Here is a 17,174-nt window from a genome sequence, read left to right as displayed (position 1 = left end):
AGCAATAATCATGCCTGTGGTGCAATATGAGCTTACATTTTGCAGCCTTCTTTCACAACAAGACCAGTAAAATTCTTCAGCTGTAACACATGGACTAGAAGACACTCACTTTCACTATCATGCCTGGAAAACAAATGGCTCAATTAAGTTACCCACACTTCATTATTTAGCTGGACAAATTTACTGCATTTACTCAAATCCAAGACAAGGTTTTTTCCACCATCCAAAATGCCTTGGGCTGGAGCCTTGTCTTGGCTCCAGCCCAGGGCACACAGTAGGTGTGGCCCCATAACTGATCCCAAGCTACCCTGGGGCCTGGTATCACCATGTGCTCCATGACCCAAGTCAAAGCAGTGTTGGAACTATAGCCACAATTGAGGGTAAATGGTGGCAGGGCAGGGGGAAGCAAGTGGGTGGAGCCAAGCAGGGGAGCAAGTGGGTGGAGGGCAGATGCCAGTTTGTGCAGCACCGTGGGGGTGGGAACCAGGAACCAAAGAAGCAGGTAGCAGGGGCAGCAAAGGAGTCAGGCTGCCTGACTTTTCCCGCTTCCTGTCTCCCATGCTGCCTGCTCCCCTGCTGCTACTTGCCTCCCTGGTGTTACTTTCCCCACTGCAGTGGTGTTGGGGATAAATTTCAGACAACCTCCAATACTTAGATTCTATACATAGAAAATTGTAACAAATTTAAATTTTCTACATACCGAATTCAGTTTCTTTGGGGATGGGGGGCTGTTCTAAATTTGAAGTAATCTTGGAATCAGGTAAATATAGTAGATGGAAGGATAGAAAGAAGGAAAGAGGAAAGGAAGGGAAAGCAAGGAAAAAAGTACTCTGTGTGCAGTCAAACAGATCTTTTGTGTACATACAGTTAAATTAAGTTTGCATCCTAAATGATTACAGCTATCATAGTAATAGGAAGTACATTATAAAATTACATCAGCTAGACTGATGATGCTGACATATGTAACAATTGAAACGTTTCCAAGCTAAATGCATTTAGATCTGCTTCAAAAGGAACTGTTCCAGCCACAGACACTCATTCCTATACCATTTTGATGGAAACATTTCAATGCTGTAGTCACCTTTAGCAGTGGCAATGATTCAAATATAACAAAACCACTACAACTTTTGCCCCTGGATCAAATAATGTTAAACAGTTTTGAATCATTAGAATAATAGAACATTAGGGTTGGAAGGGACCTCAGACAGTCATCTAGTCCAACCTCCCGCTCAAAGCGAGACCATCCCCAACTAGATCGTCCCAGCCAAGGCTTTGTCTAGCCGGGCCTTAAAAACCTCCAACAATGGAGATTCTAATGGGTCCATGCAAAGCAGCAAGTATTCAATTCGGATTTGGCTGATTTGAGGGACAGTGATTCAATTCAGTGATTTGAATCACTGTTCTGACTTGATTCGGCCAATTCAGATTTGAAGGTGTGGCCACTGAATTGGCTACCAAAGCTTCAGACAGCCCTAACAGATAGGGGTACATTCCCAGGTGGTGAGGGAGGGAAGGAATGAGGTTGGGACTAGGGAAGGGGCGGGGGCGGGTGCTGTTCCCGGGCCTGCACCAGGGATGCGTACCCTTGGATCTGTGTACCGGATGACAGCAGGCTGCCGCTGCAGGCTGGGGCCAGTGGCGGCACCAAGCCAATTCTTCCTGGCATTCGGGGTGAGTGTGCTAAGTGCCAGGAACAGCCCAGTGCTGCCACCAGCCCTAGCCTGCAGCAGCAGTCTGCTGTCATCCCATGTCCAGATCTGGGGGCACTGGGCTCTTTCTGGTGCTCGGCACACCTCCCCCTGCCCCTTCCCTAGTCCCAGCCTCACTCCCTCCCTCACCACCTTGGGAACCTATCCCTATTTGTTATATTATAAAGTGGGTTTGCTTTACGTGAGTGAAACCTGAATAGCCTATGGCCGAATCTCCAAAACAGCCCCAAATCACTCCAAATCAATTCAGAAGCTTCCAGTTCGATTCGGACCTCTTAATGAATCTCCCAATTTGATTTGGATTTGGAGATTTGGCTGCATCTGCTCCAAATCGAATCAGCTACTGAAGCTTTGCACAGCCTTACTCCCTAGGTAACCTGGCTCCAGTGATTTACTACCCTCCTAGTCAGGAAGTTGTTCTTAATATCTAACCTAAACTTTCCCTACTGCAACTTGAGACCACTGTCCTTGTTCTGTCATCTGCCACCACTAAGAACACTCTAGTTCCATCCTCTTTGGAACCAGCCTTCAGGTAGCTGAAGGCTGCTATTAAATCCCCTCTCAGTGTTCTTCTCCAGACTAAATAAGCCCACTTCCCTCAGCCTCTCCTCTTAAGTCATCTGTCCTACCCCCCACTAACCACTTCCATTGCCCTCAGCAACAGGGATCTCTCCAATTTGTCTAAATCCTTTATGGGGGGGGCAAAGCTGGACACAGTAATTTTAGATGTGGACTGGACACAGTACTCTCAGCTTGTTCGCAGTAACAGTTAGAACATAATAGCTGCCCTTTTTTAAAAGTTCTCCTTTTGAAAGGACTCCAGTATATACCCCAACAGCTTTATCTTAGTTGGTCTAATAAATATCATCTCTTAACCAAGAGTTTTAGAGTTTTGCATTTCTTTTCATCTCAGACCAACATGGCTACCAATATATCCTTGCAATATTATCTATGAAATTCAAGCAATAAATGCAGATGAACTTGAATTAACAGGTGTACTTTAAGCTATTTTCATAAAGGAAGGGGAATAAGTTGTACTGACATAAGGTACATTTGTGATGCTATAACTTTTAAGTTGGACATCAGGAGGCGCTACTTCATGGTCAGGGTGGCTAGGGTCTGGAACCAGCTTCCATGTGAGGTGGTGCAGGCTCCCACCCTGGGGGTTTTTAAGAGGAGGCTGGATGACCACCTTATTGGGGTCATTTGACCCCAGTGCTCTTCCTGCCATGGCAGGGGGTCGGACTAGATGATCTGCTCAGATCCCTTCCGACCCTAGAAACTATGAAACTTTGTCCACAGTAGCCAAATAATAATTATTTTGAAACTCAAATATTGACAGTTTAACTGGTACAAGACCCGAGTGTAGGGCTGACTTCAGAAAACATATTCCTTACTTTACATGAGGCATTATCTACAGTTTACTTGGGTCTACACTCTTGAGTAGAATTCATAACCGTACAAGGCATTAATTTCTTTTGCATCATCATGAATTTGAAACCTGAACAAAAATGTTGACACATAGTAAGTGAGATTCTGTGTTGTGCTCATCAGGATGCAGAAGAGAACTTGCAAACCATGGGGAAACACTTTCTGAGGACTGGAGAGAGGCTGCAGCAAAACTCTGGGCAGCTTTATGTGCCTGTTTAAAGTTATGACAGGCTCTCTGAGCTGCTCACAAACAAACAGCACTTGCCTAGAACCTCCAAAGCATTGTATGCTGTGACCTACCCCTGGCACACCCAACCCACCAGCTGGACCTGTACAGTAAAAGGGAAACATGAGGGGGAAAGCCTAACGTCTACCCTTTACTGTGATCGCACAGGTGATGGCCTCAAACACAGATGTCCTCTCACCTCTTTATTCAAAGAAGCAGTGCAAACAATCAAAAGTACACTGGAAACACAGCAGGAAAAATAATTGTCAAAAGGAAAATTAATAGGAAGAGAGAAAGAGGCAGCATATACACCCTGCAGGGGATAGTCCACGTCATCTAGCAAAGGGCCCGGCTTAACTTCACAACCTTCTACTGCTGTTCTTGGACAAGGTGTACTGAAAGTTAAGAGCTGGGGATGAGAATCCTGGTAGGCAGGATCTAATGACAATTAGATGCTGTCATTACTCACAGAAATCCAACATGTATTTGTGGCTCTTCACTACCGGTAGCATCGCTATAAACAAGTTCTTCAACATCCTCATTCCTAAAGAAAGAAATAAAATAAAAGATGACAGCTGTAAATCACACACTGATTTATAGCAGCACTTTATTTTATGATTAAAACGTATACAGAATCTGCATAATGCAAAACGTAATTTGCTTTGTGACTTGCTCATGTAAACCACTATTTAGCAAGTCCTATCAAAAAGCCCGACTTGCTAGTTTAAAAATATTACTATCAATTTAAATTTTTTCTTCTCAGCTGATGAAATGCTTATGACTAAAATAATAATGTTAAAGGCTAACAGCTTTATTTAAATTTTGTAAACTATATACTCACAAAGTAAAACAGGAACACATACTTGACATGAAATTATATCTAATAAAGGAACAAGTGTAACTTGCTTAAAGTACTTAAAACTGAAATTTCTGTATCCAAAATATTTATTCTTGGTATACCCTGTTTCAAATGAAAGAAAATATTCCTTATTTTAAGTAATGGTAGTTGAAAGAAAAAGGAATCTCATTAGGGATGCCTAAGGAAACCACATCATCTATGGAGGAGTGGATAAAAACTGGAACAGGACCTCCAATGTCTGTCAGGCAGAGCATGGTGTCTCTTGGTTGGGAAAAGATAGAGCTAGAGGTAGTTTGGGTAGCCAAGGTGAATAAGAGGCCATAATAGGGTCCCATTAATCATCTATCCTCTCTACTCTCAAAGTATCTATAAGTGTTCTGAGCTCTGGATATCTTCTGACACTGATGAGGAGGCTAACAAGAGTGACCATGCTATATCCTCTGGCTGTTCTGATGGCCTCAGTGCCAAAGAGAGGACTCTCAGGGTACTCTGTAGAAAAAACACTGGGGGCCCATTTCTGTCAGTGAAATGGAGATAAAGAAAACAGTACAGAATTAGACTCTGTAATATATGCCTGTAAACCACCAATCCAGGCCATTATGGGTTTGAGGAACAGGCGTGGTTTGTTTTCTTAATAAAAAAATTAACAGGGTTGCCAACAGGAAAACTATATTTAGAGAAAAGTTAAAGATGCTACAGATTTACTGTGGTCTTTAAAGTGACAGCAAGAAGCTTCAACTGAAACCAAGCAGAGGCTGAACACTGAAAACACAGTAGGCATATTCTACCTTTTATGTTCTCACTGCACAACACAAAAATGTCAAGGTACGTGCAAATTGCACCAGCAATACTATCCACAAATCCAAGTCTGAATATGCAAAACTCACTTGCACTCAAAGTGGAGCATGCAATGGACAATCACTTGATGGAGAAATATTAGATTTTGCTTTGCTCTACAGCTGTCAATAGTTTTCATGCTCAACATGAAGCAAAATACTGAAAATCGGAATCCAGCTATTCAAAAGGTTATTAGTTCATCTAATCCACGTTCCTGGATTACATGTTACATTGGTAATTGATAATTGATTAGGAAAGGGCCTCCTACTGCCCCTTCTCCACAGTCCAATGGATATCAATTTTAGATATTTTCCCTGATATTTCCCCAAAAGACTTTAAAATTATTCTTCCTCAATTTCCATTATTAATAGAATGTTCCCCTCAGAACCCTCTTAGCCTATTTTTTCCAGCTGCTCTTTTACAAAATGTTCAAATACTGTGAAGCTTGCTCAAATAATTAAGAGAAACTAAAATACATTTTAGTTTTAAACTGTTTCCATGTTAAAGTCTATTATTTATTCTTTTAATTGTTGCTGCAAACCTTCAAGTACCTAAACTGTAAAGTATATTTTCAGAATATCATTTTTATATTGATTCACCTAAATCACAAACAGTCATAAAAAGCCAAGGAAGCCAAACTAGTAATTCAGGAGAGAAAGGAGGAACAATTTTCATGGATGTCCATAAGGATATGAAAAACAAACGAAGTAACAAATACTTGTGAAAATGACAGTGGAATTGCATGTAGAAACAATTCCTTTCTAAAAGTTTTTAATTTAACCTAATATTTTTACATTTCTAAATGTTAGCAATTACCATTTATCCATTATCAACAGGATCTGATCCATTTCAGAAATTGATATTTTTGTAGACTGGTAGAAAAAAGTATATTTCCAGTTTATTATGCATTTATACACCTGACCTTTTGCTTAAAGCTTCAAACACGCCACTGTCACTAGCCAGTGAATAATCGGATAGACATGCTGAAACTCGCCTGGCTCTCCTCTCCGACCTTCTAGCACTGTCTTCACGTAGAGTTACAGCTATAAGAGAAAAAAGCAAAGAAAGGTCAAATTGAGGAACTCTCTCATAAAATACTATATACAGAGTGAATTCAAATCGCTCAAACTACATTTAGAACAGTTCATGAAAATACAGGTGCACATTTTTAGAATACCACCTCACCTTTGAAAAACACATACAGTAGGTTTGAGTTCTTTTGTTAGAGAATTTCAAAAGGAAGTATGCGCCTAAAGAATGGATAAGCTGATTTTCTATTTGTAGCAGTCCTTATTTTTTCTAGAGAACTATTATCACTGGGGCAAACCTTAAATTACTTTAACCCCAGCCTATACACACATAGCCACTTTAGTAGCTTTATTTTTAGTATTTATCAACTAACCATCCCTTAATGAACAAGTAATAAATAGGAAACCTCCATAAAGCACAAATCTTTTAAACTGGCTAAAAAATAACAATTTAAGAAGTAATCCGACACCGATGGTGTTTCTGTGGGGCTTTTTTGTTCTTAAATATTAATTCTAAAAGTATAAATATTGTTTGTATCATACCAGAATAGCCTCTTAATTTTTTTAAACAATCTGAGGTGCACTGTTATGATCATTGTGAAATTTTTGACTTTTCAAACAAATGTTGGAAACTAGTGAATTGAAATTACTGTATTTACTCAAATACAAGATGAACCCCCAACCCACCATCAGCATGGGGAAAAAAGCCCCTGACCTTCTATTTGCATACAAAGAAAAGGGGAGCAGGCAGCTGTTCTAGTTCTGACTCTGGCCCTGAACCCAGGTCAAGGCCAGAGTCTGACCCAAAGCAGCTTCCTGCCTGCCCCCCACCAATCTTCCACCTTCTTCTCTCCCCCTTTACTGTCAGGCGCAGCTGGGCTCCAGCTCGGACAGGGGTCTCTCTTGGACATGAAGTACATGGAAACTCCTTCCCCTGCCTAGCCAATTAGGAGTGTCAACACTGCTGCATGGCAGGAAAGGGCTGAGCTTCCAGTGCTGTGCTGTAGGACAGAGTAGCCATGGCAGTGTGTGATAGCAAGAAGGGGACGAGGCAGAGACTAGAGGGAGAGGCAGAGACTGTGTGGTGCCAGGGGATGGGAAATGTAGGTGTGGGGGAGGCAGGGAGGCTGACTGAGGAAAAAGTAAGACAGAAGGCAAGGGGGCCACCTGACCTCTCCCCCCAGCCACTGTTTTTCCTGCTGTAGCAGTGGGGGCCGGGGATTCAAGACAACCTTCCAATACTTAGATTCTACATCTGGAAAATTATAACATTTATTCATTTTCCACATATAGAATCTAGTTAGTGGGGAGGGGTCATCCTCTATTTGCTCAAATATGGTAAATTCTCTCTCTTCCCATTGAATCATAGATAATGAAGGCTGGAATGGACCTCAGGAGGTCATCTAGTCCAACCCCTTGCTCAAAGCAGGACCAGCCCCAACTATATCATCCCAGCCAAGGCTTTGTCTAACCGTGTCTTCAAAACTTCTAAGAATGGAGATTCCATAACCTCTCTTGGTTCCCTCCTAAGAACAACTTCATGCACAAAAGTTATATGAACAATCACTATCAATCACAGACAGAAGTGATGACAATTGATGAATAATACTCCATATAGTTTTGCGCACACAAATAGATATTGCAATGGTTAAACCTCTCATGTGCGTGTACCAGTGACAGCACTCAAATTGTATGCCCAATGTTTTGCAAAGTCGAACAACTTACATTTTGAAATATTGTCCATAGTGTCTCCAACATAGACATCCAACTGATTTAATTAAAATGTTTCCTTATTGCAAGAACAACTAATATAATACCCACCCCCCTCCACCTCTCAAAGGCAGATTTTAAAAGAGAAACTGGGAGAGCAAGTCAAAATGTTTCAAAGATGGAAGGTAGCAAATGATAGCACTATAGAAGAAGAAAAAAAATAAGAAGAAAATTATACCCATTCCTGTCCAAACTGAGATGCTTTACTGTGCCTTAACCTGCAACAAGAAATCCTACATGTGCTCCAGGATGGTGCTTTAATTAGTGTGACCACAGTGCTACATTTATTCAGTGTCCTGTGCTTCCAAATGATGGCAGCGTGCTTGAACTAAAGCTTGTTCAATAAGCTTTAGTTAGTGTCCCTGCTGCCATTCTGAAGCATGGGGACACTGAATAGACATGATGAGGAGCTGTTGGAGCATGTTAATTAACATGCTTCAGCAGACTCAATTAATAGAGTCTGCTCCAACGCATGTTAATTAGCACGCATCAGAGCAGATGTTTGGCACATATACAGGCTGGCTTTGCGACTGGCTTTTACATGAAAGTTAGCATTGATTACATTCCAGACTTATGCACCACTGATTTTAAGGATGTGCAGGATTTAACCCTGTGCTCTTGGATGAACTTCTTGCCTTTCTGAATGCAATGTTAACTGGACATTGTGTTTACTTAATGTCATGCCTTCACAACAACCCTCAGGTTACAGCATATGCGTAGCCTGCTTTTTTAAAATGTCAATGGCAACCATTTTGGTTGGGACTATATCGTTATATTGTGTTTCCACTTCCACGGGACTTGAACACAGAATTTTATTTTTAACTAGACAACCTATCTCACTGCAATTCTCAGATATATTAAAATGTTAAAAGCAAATTAAGAAAATAAGACATTGTGAAAATAGCAATCTGGTCTGAAACTAGCATTCCAATTACTAAGAAGATAACTTTACCTTTTGCCTTCACCGATGAAAAGCTAGACATATTAACACTTCATCCCAGTCCAATTAAATTCCTAGCTTTCTTTATCTTTCTAGTAAATTTATGCCAGTGACCAGAATGTCCTATCAAGCCCCTTTTAAATCAGCAGCAGTGTCTTTGATTGTACAGAAAGAACTAAGCTCTTGGATCACTACTTCCCAACTTAATGGTCCAGTTGAGATCATGCACATTTCACTGTCACCAGAACAAACAACAATTTTTCAGCTCCAGCCAATTCATGGTGATGTGTAGCAGAAAAATAAGGAAATTATATTCCAAAGATGCAAAAGCTACTGAGAAAATCAGAAGTCACCTGAGAAAATCATCTGAGACAGGATATTTAATACTATTTGTTTCCTTTATGGACTCATCTATGTAAGAAAGCTGCACTAGCATAAGATCTGAATTTATATATTTAAACCAATGCATTTCTTACTTTGCCTTAAGGGGAACAGGTGTAACAAAATGAAAATAAGTGACTTAGACTGAAATAAGTGTTCAGACAGACTTTTAACTATATCAATTGAAAGGTCACCTTAAGTTACACTAACACAAGTATTCCCTGTAGGCACAAACCTTTTGTCTCCTGCTGTTACACAGACAATTCGTGCAGATTCAGGAGACAAAAGTGAGGGCTATAACCATAAGCAGAACATTGCAGACTCTTTCCTTTGGGGCTTCATGTTTTGGAAATTGTTCACACGAAAATACTAGACTCAAGAAGCCACGTGGTGATGTCATAAAAAAGCGACACTTTATAGAAATGTTGCTTTTATGTCTGCAGGCATAGAAACACCTGATAATATCAGCATAGCACAACCCAAAGAATATGGGAGGTGGCAAATAGATTTTTGAAAAGAAAAGAAAATAAACATGAAAAGAGAAACTAACATTTCATTTTAGATATCATGGCTTTATCAGAGTTAGTTTTTCAAATTTGTTCAAGCTGTAAAATTTCATTCGCAATGAAAAAAAAGTATATGCTTCTACTACAAGTAAGAAAGCAAGCCTAATTTTTCTCTCCAACGTTGTAAGATTTGAGTCCCTAGACAAAAAATATTGAACACAATTTTACAATAGCAACTAGTGATATGGGTTCTCCAATGTTTGCATGACCAGCATGAGCTACCTTAAATAGGCCTAATTTTCAGAAAGTTGTAAGAAGTTACTTGAAAAAAAGTGTCTCAATCTAGGTGCCCAAAAGCTAAGAAACCACAATCATTAGCTACTTTAAAAAAAAAAAAAATCTAGGCCATGGTTAGAGATATACATGTTGCATAACAAAACACATTTTAATAACAACAACGCAACTTCAAAAAGGAAGCTTACAGTGAAGGCACAAAGAGATCCTCACATACCACAGTGTTGTTAGGCATTAACAAGATATAATAAAGCTGAAACAAAGCTTTGTAATAAAGCTTTCAAAACAGGTCTCCAAGAATTTAATAATAGCCAGGAATATGTTTAGTTGTTATAGCAAAAAAACTTAAGTGTGCCTTGATGCTTAAATATTATAGCATAATATCAAGCAAAATAAAAATTAGCACGCCTTCACTTTTCTTCACATGCAAGTTGCAGAGAACACAGAACACTACACACGCAAAAAGACACACACTTGAGTGACAGGCAAATATAGCAAAATAAGTAATAATTTTAGGTTCACTTACAGCAATTTTTCTGTTGTGCCGCATGAGAAACAAGATACAAAATTAAAGTACACGGTGATAAATTATTTTTTATATAGGCCATTTAATTTTTAAATATTCCACACACCACAATCCCCCAAAAATGCATTATTGCATCTACTTTTGTGACAATCACCATCTTATCCTTAAGATAGCGTCGCAAAAAAAAAAAAAAATATCAAGGAGGAATCACCCACCTTTCTGTTAACAGCTTTACAGGGACTCGAGAAAGATGAAACAGAATTGCACTTAAGCACTTTAAATATTTAACAGGGGCAGAACAGAATCCAGCCCCAAAAGAAGACAAACGTTTAAAAATTCAGTGTTCTAGTTAAATGATAGTTTTCTTCCTCTCCACCAAATTTTTTAGATCTTCCACAAGTGGCATGAATGTCATGGCTCAGACTTCTTTTGTCCATGTCACTCTACCATTGCATATTTCAGCAGAATGTATAGTATGCTTTCAGGAGAAGTGCAAAACCTGTACTAGCAGCAGAGTTTCAAGTCAAGATGAAATCACAGACACAGGAACCTGTAAGGCTGTAACTGCATGCACTATCCATGGCTCAATTGCAACTTTTGCATCTTCTCCCACTTCCACGAGTCACAATTACTAAACATTTTGTTCGACTAAATACTTCAGAACGTTGCCAGAACTACATATGGTTCATTTCCAACTTTTTATTATGAGACCAAACCGTTAGGTGGCAGCAACTAAGCACACTACATACCAACTTACTTAAAACCCACAAAATAGCTCTAAAGGAGAGGCTCCCCAAGCTGGGGTTATGTGAGTTTGATATGCTATCAGTTCACTTCATAACATTAAGGTAGCATGTGGACCAGCAAAGCCTGGGAACCTGGAACTGCTTCTTGAAAGCAACTGCTGTAAAAGCAAACCAGCTTTGGGGGACATAATCTAGGAACAGGCCCACATGCTCGACAGACCTCTAGAATTGGAACTGGTCTATACACCACTTCTGGACCTGGTTAGTATAGCCAGTTAGAGAAGCACTGTGCCCAGTCCAAATAGCTCTGCCTCTAAGCAGAGCTAATGAGAACAGATGAGTTTGGGTGGTGCTATGCCTGGCCAATTAGCTCTACTGAGAAGCAAGGCTAATTAGTACATCTGAGTGCTGCATATATTTTCAATTCAGCAGGCTCCTCGGGAACTGATTTTTCAAACTCAGGATGAATGTCCTGTCTCGGGGAGTCCCTAAGGTAACCAAGACACAGCCCCAAAATTCAAGGCTGTCCCAGAAAATGTGAGACAATTAATCAGTTTAGCTGTAATATACGATACAAACTAACGGAACCAGTGTATTTACAGAGTTCAAAGTAGCAACCACCTCATTTTTCCCAACTCACTTCTAAATTTGAAACATTAAAAGGGAAGTCAAAAGAACAGCAAGGTAACTATTTGGCCTTGCACTGTTGATTTTTTTTATACCCAGTGTAAGTGTTCCATACTATACACAGAGGAGAGCTGAAAACAGAAGAACAGGAAGCAAGAACAGGGAAGCAATCTAGTGACAAAAGCAGAGTGACTTGCTGCCAGAACTTTTAAATAAAAGGAAGGAATAGAAGTTGACGTGGAAGGGGTAGAGAGCAAGACTGAAGCAGCACCCTAATCCTTCTTATCCTTATTCTCCTTATCCGTCTTATCCTTCCCCATTTCAGCATTCATATCAGGCCTTCACATTTACATTTCCTTGCTATACTGCAGAACTTTCCTCCCAAAAATCAGCTACCTCAAAACTGGGTTGTGTGTATGAAGCTGGGAAATTACTTTCCTGCCTCAGATAGAATCATCCTGCTTTGACTCCTGCTTCATAGTGCAGCACCTGTGGTATTACTATTCTGGCAGCTGAAGCAATCAACTGACTTAGGGCCCTGTCACATGTTCACTTGAAACCATTGCAATCATGGGAATGTAATAATCTATTCAAGTTAGTACCTGTTAGGAAAGGGGTAGGCAAAATGCGGCCTGCCAGGCCATTCTATCCAGCCCGCAGGGCCCCTAAAAATTTTAGAAAATTAATCTGCCTTGGGCTGCCTTTCATGCAGCCCTCGATGGCTTGCCAAAACTCAGTAAGCCGCCCTCTGTCCAAAATAATTGCCCGCCCCTGTGATAGGAGATCACCCTCCCCTGAAAGGAGATGGCTCTGCAACTCCAAGAGGGCACTTAACACATGCTATCTGCTTGTGTTTTAAGTGCACTTAAGTGTTAAGGTGCATACAGGATACCACCCTTAATGGCTCATTGTTCTTCGTTCCACAGGTGTTAATGATCATCTCTCCTTTTTAAATAGCCTCCATGTTCCACTAATAAAGTTAAAGACAAATTTGCTGCATGCTAGCTGCTCAATTCTTCAGCTCTTTCAAAATCATAGATCCATTCATGGAGATCTGCCCCTTCATTCTACCCTTCAAAAACAAGGTGTTCCTTATAGTATGAAGCATATTATATGTGAGAAAATATGGTACATTGGAAATGTGTTTGCTTTACTGCAATGGGTGAATTCATAATGTGGTTTTCTGATCTAAAACTGTCATCTGTGTTTTTACAAAAAGCCTCTGCATGGCACTCACTGAAGCATATAACCTATAAGCTGTTGTTCAGAACTGTGCTTATTTTGGTCCAAACACAGTAATATGGGCATTCGCAATGTTTTCACATAGCAGATGTACGTCTCACAGCCACATCTTCTGGAAGTATTCCTTGTGTTAAGAAAAGTAATGAGTCTGCACCAAACTACTGGGGCTGAACAAGCTATTTAGATCAAAATGCTTTAAGTCAGTTCCTTCCCTTTCTTGAGTCATGTGAATGAAGCTCCTGTTAGCTGATTGCAAAAAAGGGGCAATTATCAATTACAAGCATGTTTTCTATTTTATATGATATATTCTCTTTTGCCATATCTTTATAATGCTGTTTTGATAAATCATACCAAAATTCATGTTCCTTTCAGCCATTAGTGTAAAATTTGGTTGAGGTGCTTAAATATAATAAATACTGAATACATTTGCTTTACTAGAACAGCATTATCATGTATTGATTAATTAACCCTCAAATATTGTATGAATAGGGCAAAAGCCTTTTGTATTTTAATAGCAGCTCCTAGTTTGGTTACACAAAATGGGAATTGGAAAGAAAATATTATATAAATACTGAAATTTTGAAATGTTATGTTACATTTTGAAATGTTCATCTTTTGTTGATCTTTAGTATTTATATATTTCTAACAAACTTTTTCATTTTCAGAAATCTACACAGTTAAACTCCCACAAGTCCCTAAACCAACCAACAGTGGTTTCAGTCAATAAGCATAACCAGCAGCCCTACTGTCACTAGGGCAGCCAGAGATCCTAAGCCAATTCAAATGAATCCTGCCAGTTCAGGATGTTTAAGTCAACCTGCTCCTGCTTGGTTTGAGAATTATAATGACCAACATAACAAGGAACTTCATCAACTTGAAGTGATTGTGGTTCAGAATACAAACAATACACTATTTTGGTCTTCACCCTATTTCAGGTTGATAAACCAGAAGGACATACTGTATTTGATTGGGAGCAAAAAGAAATAAATAAAAGCCATTTCAAACTGGCTTTAAACAGCCTGGTCATATCCCCTCCTTGATAATACCCTTTTTGATTAATGATGTAGTAAATACCTGGTCAGAATCCTGGTGATGTGTACAGCACTGGGAGACTCCTCTTTACTTATATAATGATTTTTTAAACTACTGAACTTGCATTAAGTAGTGTAAATCAAAAACTAGGATCTTATGGCAACATAAATCTGCAAGTGTGCAGTAAGAGTCTAAGCTTGTCTGTTCTTTCTGCCTAAACTGTTTTTCTACATTTGGGATCATCCATAGCAACTAATGACATAATATTACAATACCACCACCACAAAATAATAATAATATAAGCAAATAGCACCAATTCTAATATAATATTCAAACATATTATTTTCAATAACTCAGATTATTCTCCCCCCTCCTCCTCCATACCCCGCCCCGGTCATTGCTTGCTCTGTTGTTTCTTTCCCCTGCGCAGCACTGGGGGCACAAATTTTGACAGCCCTTCAATCAGATTCTATACATGGAAAATGGTAACAAATGTATAACTTTCCACACACAAAATCTAGTTCTGGTGGGATGGGAAGCGAGTTATGTTAAATTCAGAATCATCTTGGATTTGGGTAAGTCCAGTAGTTTTCTTCCTAGACTGTTGTATACATGGTAGTTCACAGAAATAGAACAGGTGCTAAACAGCACCTATAATGAGTCACCCCAGTTCTGGCCAAAGTAACAGAGGGCAGATATAAATACCATGTCTTCTAAAAATTAAAATAGCTAGTAGCATTATAAACTTGCAACTTCCTGCCTGTCTTATACCATACAAAGGAAAAAAAATGATTTGTTTGAACCAGTCAGATTAGTGGCTACTAAGAACAAGCTCTTTCAGTGGTCCTCTCTTTTTTGTGAGGGCTGAGTATCCACTAAGGGTAAGGGATGGTTACTGCTGCAACTTGTGTTTACTTTTCTCATTAGGTTCTAGTGAGGATCTTCTGTCCATCTAATTTCCTATTATTAATTATGCATGTTTGGCATACAAATAAAAGTGACATGAGTCCAGCACAGCCTAAAACTGTTTTTATTCAGTATATTTCCCAAGAAGAACCAAACATTCTATTTTTATTAATGAAACTAAAATTAGTGAAATAATACTGAAGTAAATTTCCAAACTGAATGCATCAAAAATCAAAGGGGCGTAGGTTGTAGCCATGTTGGTCTAAGGAGATAGGCAGACAAGGTTCTTCAGGTGAATCTGATATCTTTTATTAGACCGGCTTAAGTAGCTGGGGGGGGAAAAATTTCTTGCTAAAAATTTTTTTTCCCCCAACTACTTAAGTTGGTCTAATAAAAGATATCAGATTCACCCAAAGAACCTCAAAAGTCTAATGCACCAAACGTCTCTAATGTATCAAAGAGTCACGACCCACAAAAATTATCCTTCTGATTTACCTTTAACCGCAAATCTATTTTACTAGCTAACATTTACTACATAATTGCTTTAAATTAAATTGATGGGGGATAGATAACCTCTATTGTACTAGCATGCTTAGATTTTTATTTTATTTTTCATTATCCCTTATAAAGTCAGCCACATGAAATAATAATAAGGAAACAAACTAACCTCCACCAGTCTGGATATTTGCAAATTGTAGCCCCATTTCTCGCATTCCTTCACTGTCCATAGGGTAACTTGGAGTCTGAGATGAAGTTGTTCCTTGTGTATCATCATCACCCAATGCTGAGGCTTGAGCTCTAAGCATTTCTAGGGCTCCTATGCCAGCCATTTCCTCAAACCCTTCACACATCTGAGCCAGTGGAGAATCCCGAGAAGCAGAAAGAAAGGGGGTATCTAGTGGAGAGCTTGGAGGAGACAGTGATGACAAGGAGGACCGTGAGGATAGGGATGCCAGAGACTGAGGTGTATCCAAGGACCTCCTTTGCTTATTGAAGTTAGAATGTCCAACAGAATCAGAGTACTGCACATCTTTAGTGAGAGATTCAAATGGAATTATGTCAAAGCGCAGATGCTGTCCAAAGTCTGTGACATTATCTGATTTGTCATACTGTGGAAGGCCATAGATATCCGTAAAGCTGACTGAGCTGAGAGAACCCCTGCTGGATGCCAGCGATCCTCGGCTAGATGCCAGTGATCCCCTACTGCTGCCGGAGGACATTGTGAGGGTGCTTGCAGACAAACTTTAAAAAGGCAAGAGAGAGAAAAGTGACCCATTTATACGCAACTAAAAACACAACATAGATACAAATACAATGACTCAGATTAGGTAGATGATTTTACATACACACAGGGTGCATCTACACGTGCTGCTAGGGCGCCATTGTTACTTGCTTTTGGAAGTACTAAAAGACAGCACAGTAATAGACTATACTGCACTGTGTGCACTGCACACAGTTATTTTTGGGCACTATATCACTGTAGCAACACGCTATAACAAGGGAGCGTGTCACTACAGCTTTTGCCTGTGGATGCTACATTGCTGTAGCATCATAGCCCACAGTGTCATAATACATGGATACTATTTGGCAAGTTAGACTTGTCTCCCTCTCTTCCTCCCTTATCCTCAGGCACAATGGTGATTAAAATAGTATGAAAGATAGCCAGAACAGGTCAGCACATCTGAAAAGGAGGACTGGAAAAGAGGGATTATCACCCTTTCCTCAAATCCAGCTGGGGTTCCATGGGTTTTGATGGAAAAATTGCCAGAGAGGTCTGGTGGGATGAATTCATAAAGCTGAGGGCCAGAAGCACCCATTGGATCACTTAATCTGAACTCATGTGTATATCACAGGCCATTAAATTTCACCTGGTAATGCCTGCACTAAGCTCAATAACTGTTTTTTTGGCTAAAGTATAATGCGTTTGGGAGAAATGAGCAGTCAATGAAACAAGGAAATAGTCACTTTACATAGCATGATACCCCAGCAAACTCAGAGTTTCCACTGAAAAATCCCATGGGAGCTTGCAACAATGCCAGCATTAATCCTATTACTTCCACTGTTCTCAAAGTACTGGAGAGAGAAAAAGCATGGTGGGGGGGGGGGGGGGAACC

General features: G+C 39.8%; 1 protein-coding gene across 1 annotated transcript in view; it reads right to left on the bottom strand.

The window, feature by feature from the left end:
* The window catches only part of WWC3 (WWC family member 3), a 244,438-nt gene that overhangs the window by 35,111 nt on the left and 192,153 nt on the right, over positions 1–17,174 (bottom strand). Inside the window, exons 12-15 of the mRNA XM_019523856.1 lie at positions 15,728–16,302; positions 5,985–6,105; positions 3,836–3,910; positions 37–123 (exon numbers count right to left, since the gene is read on the bottom strand). Of these exons, the coding sequence (XP_019379401.1) occupies positions 37–123; positions 3,836–3,910; positions 5,985–6,105; positions 15,728–16,302 (858 nt within the window). The remainder of the gene's footprint in view (positions 1–36; positions 124–3,835; positions 3,911–5,984; positions 6,106–15,727; positions 16,303–17,174) is intronic.

This window comes from Gavialis gangeticus, unplaced genomic scaffold (genome assembly GCF_001723915.1).
Source record: "Gavialis gangeticus isolate Ggan-Ray unplaced genomic scaffold, GavGan_comp1, whole genome shotgun sequence".
Classification (NCBI taxonomy): domain Eukaryota; kingdom Metazoa; phylum Chordata; order Crocodylia; family Gavialidae; genus Gavialis; species Gavialis gangeticus.
The sequence above is the reverse complement of the archived record's forward strand: the minus strand, read 5'-3'. Positions and strand labels throughout refer to the sequence as shown.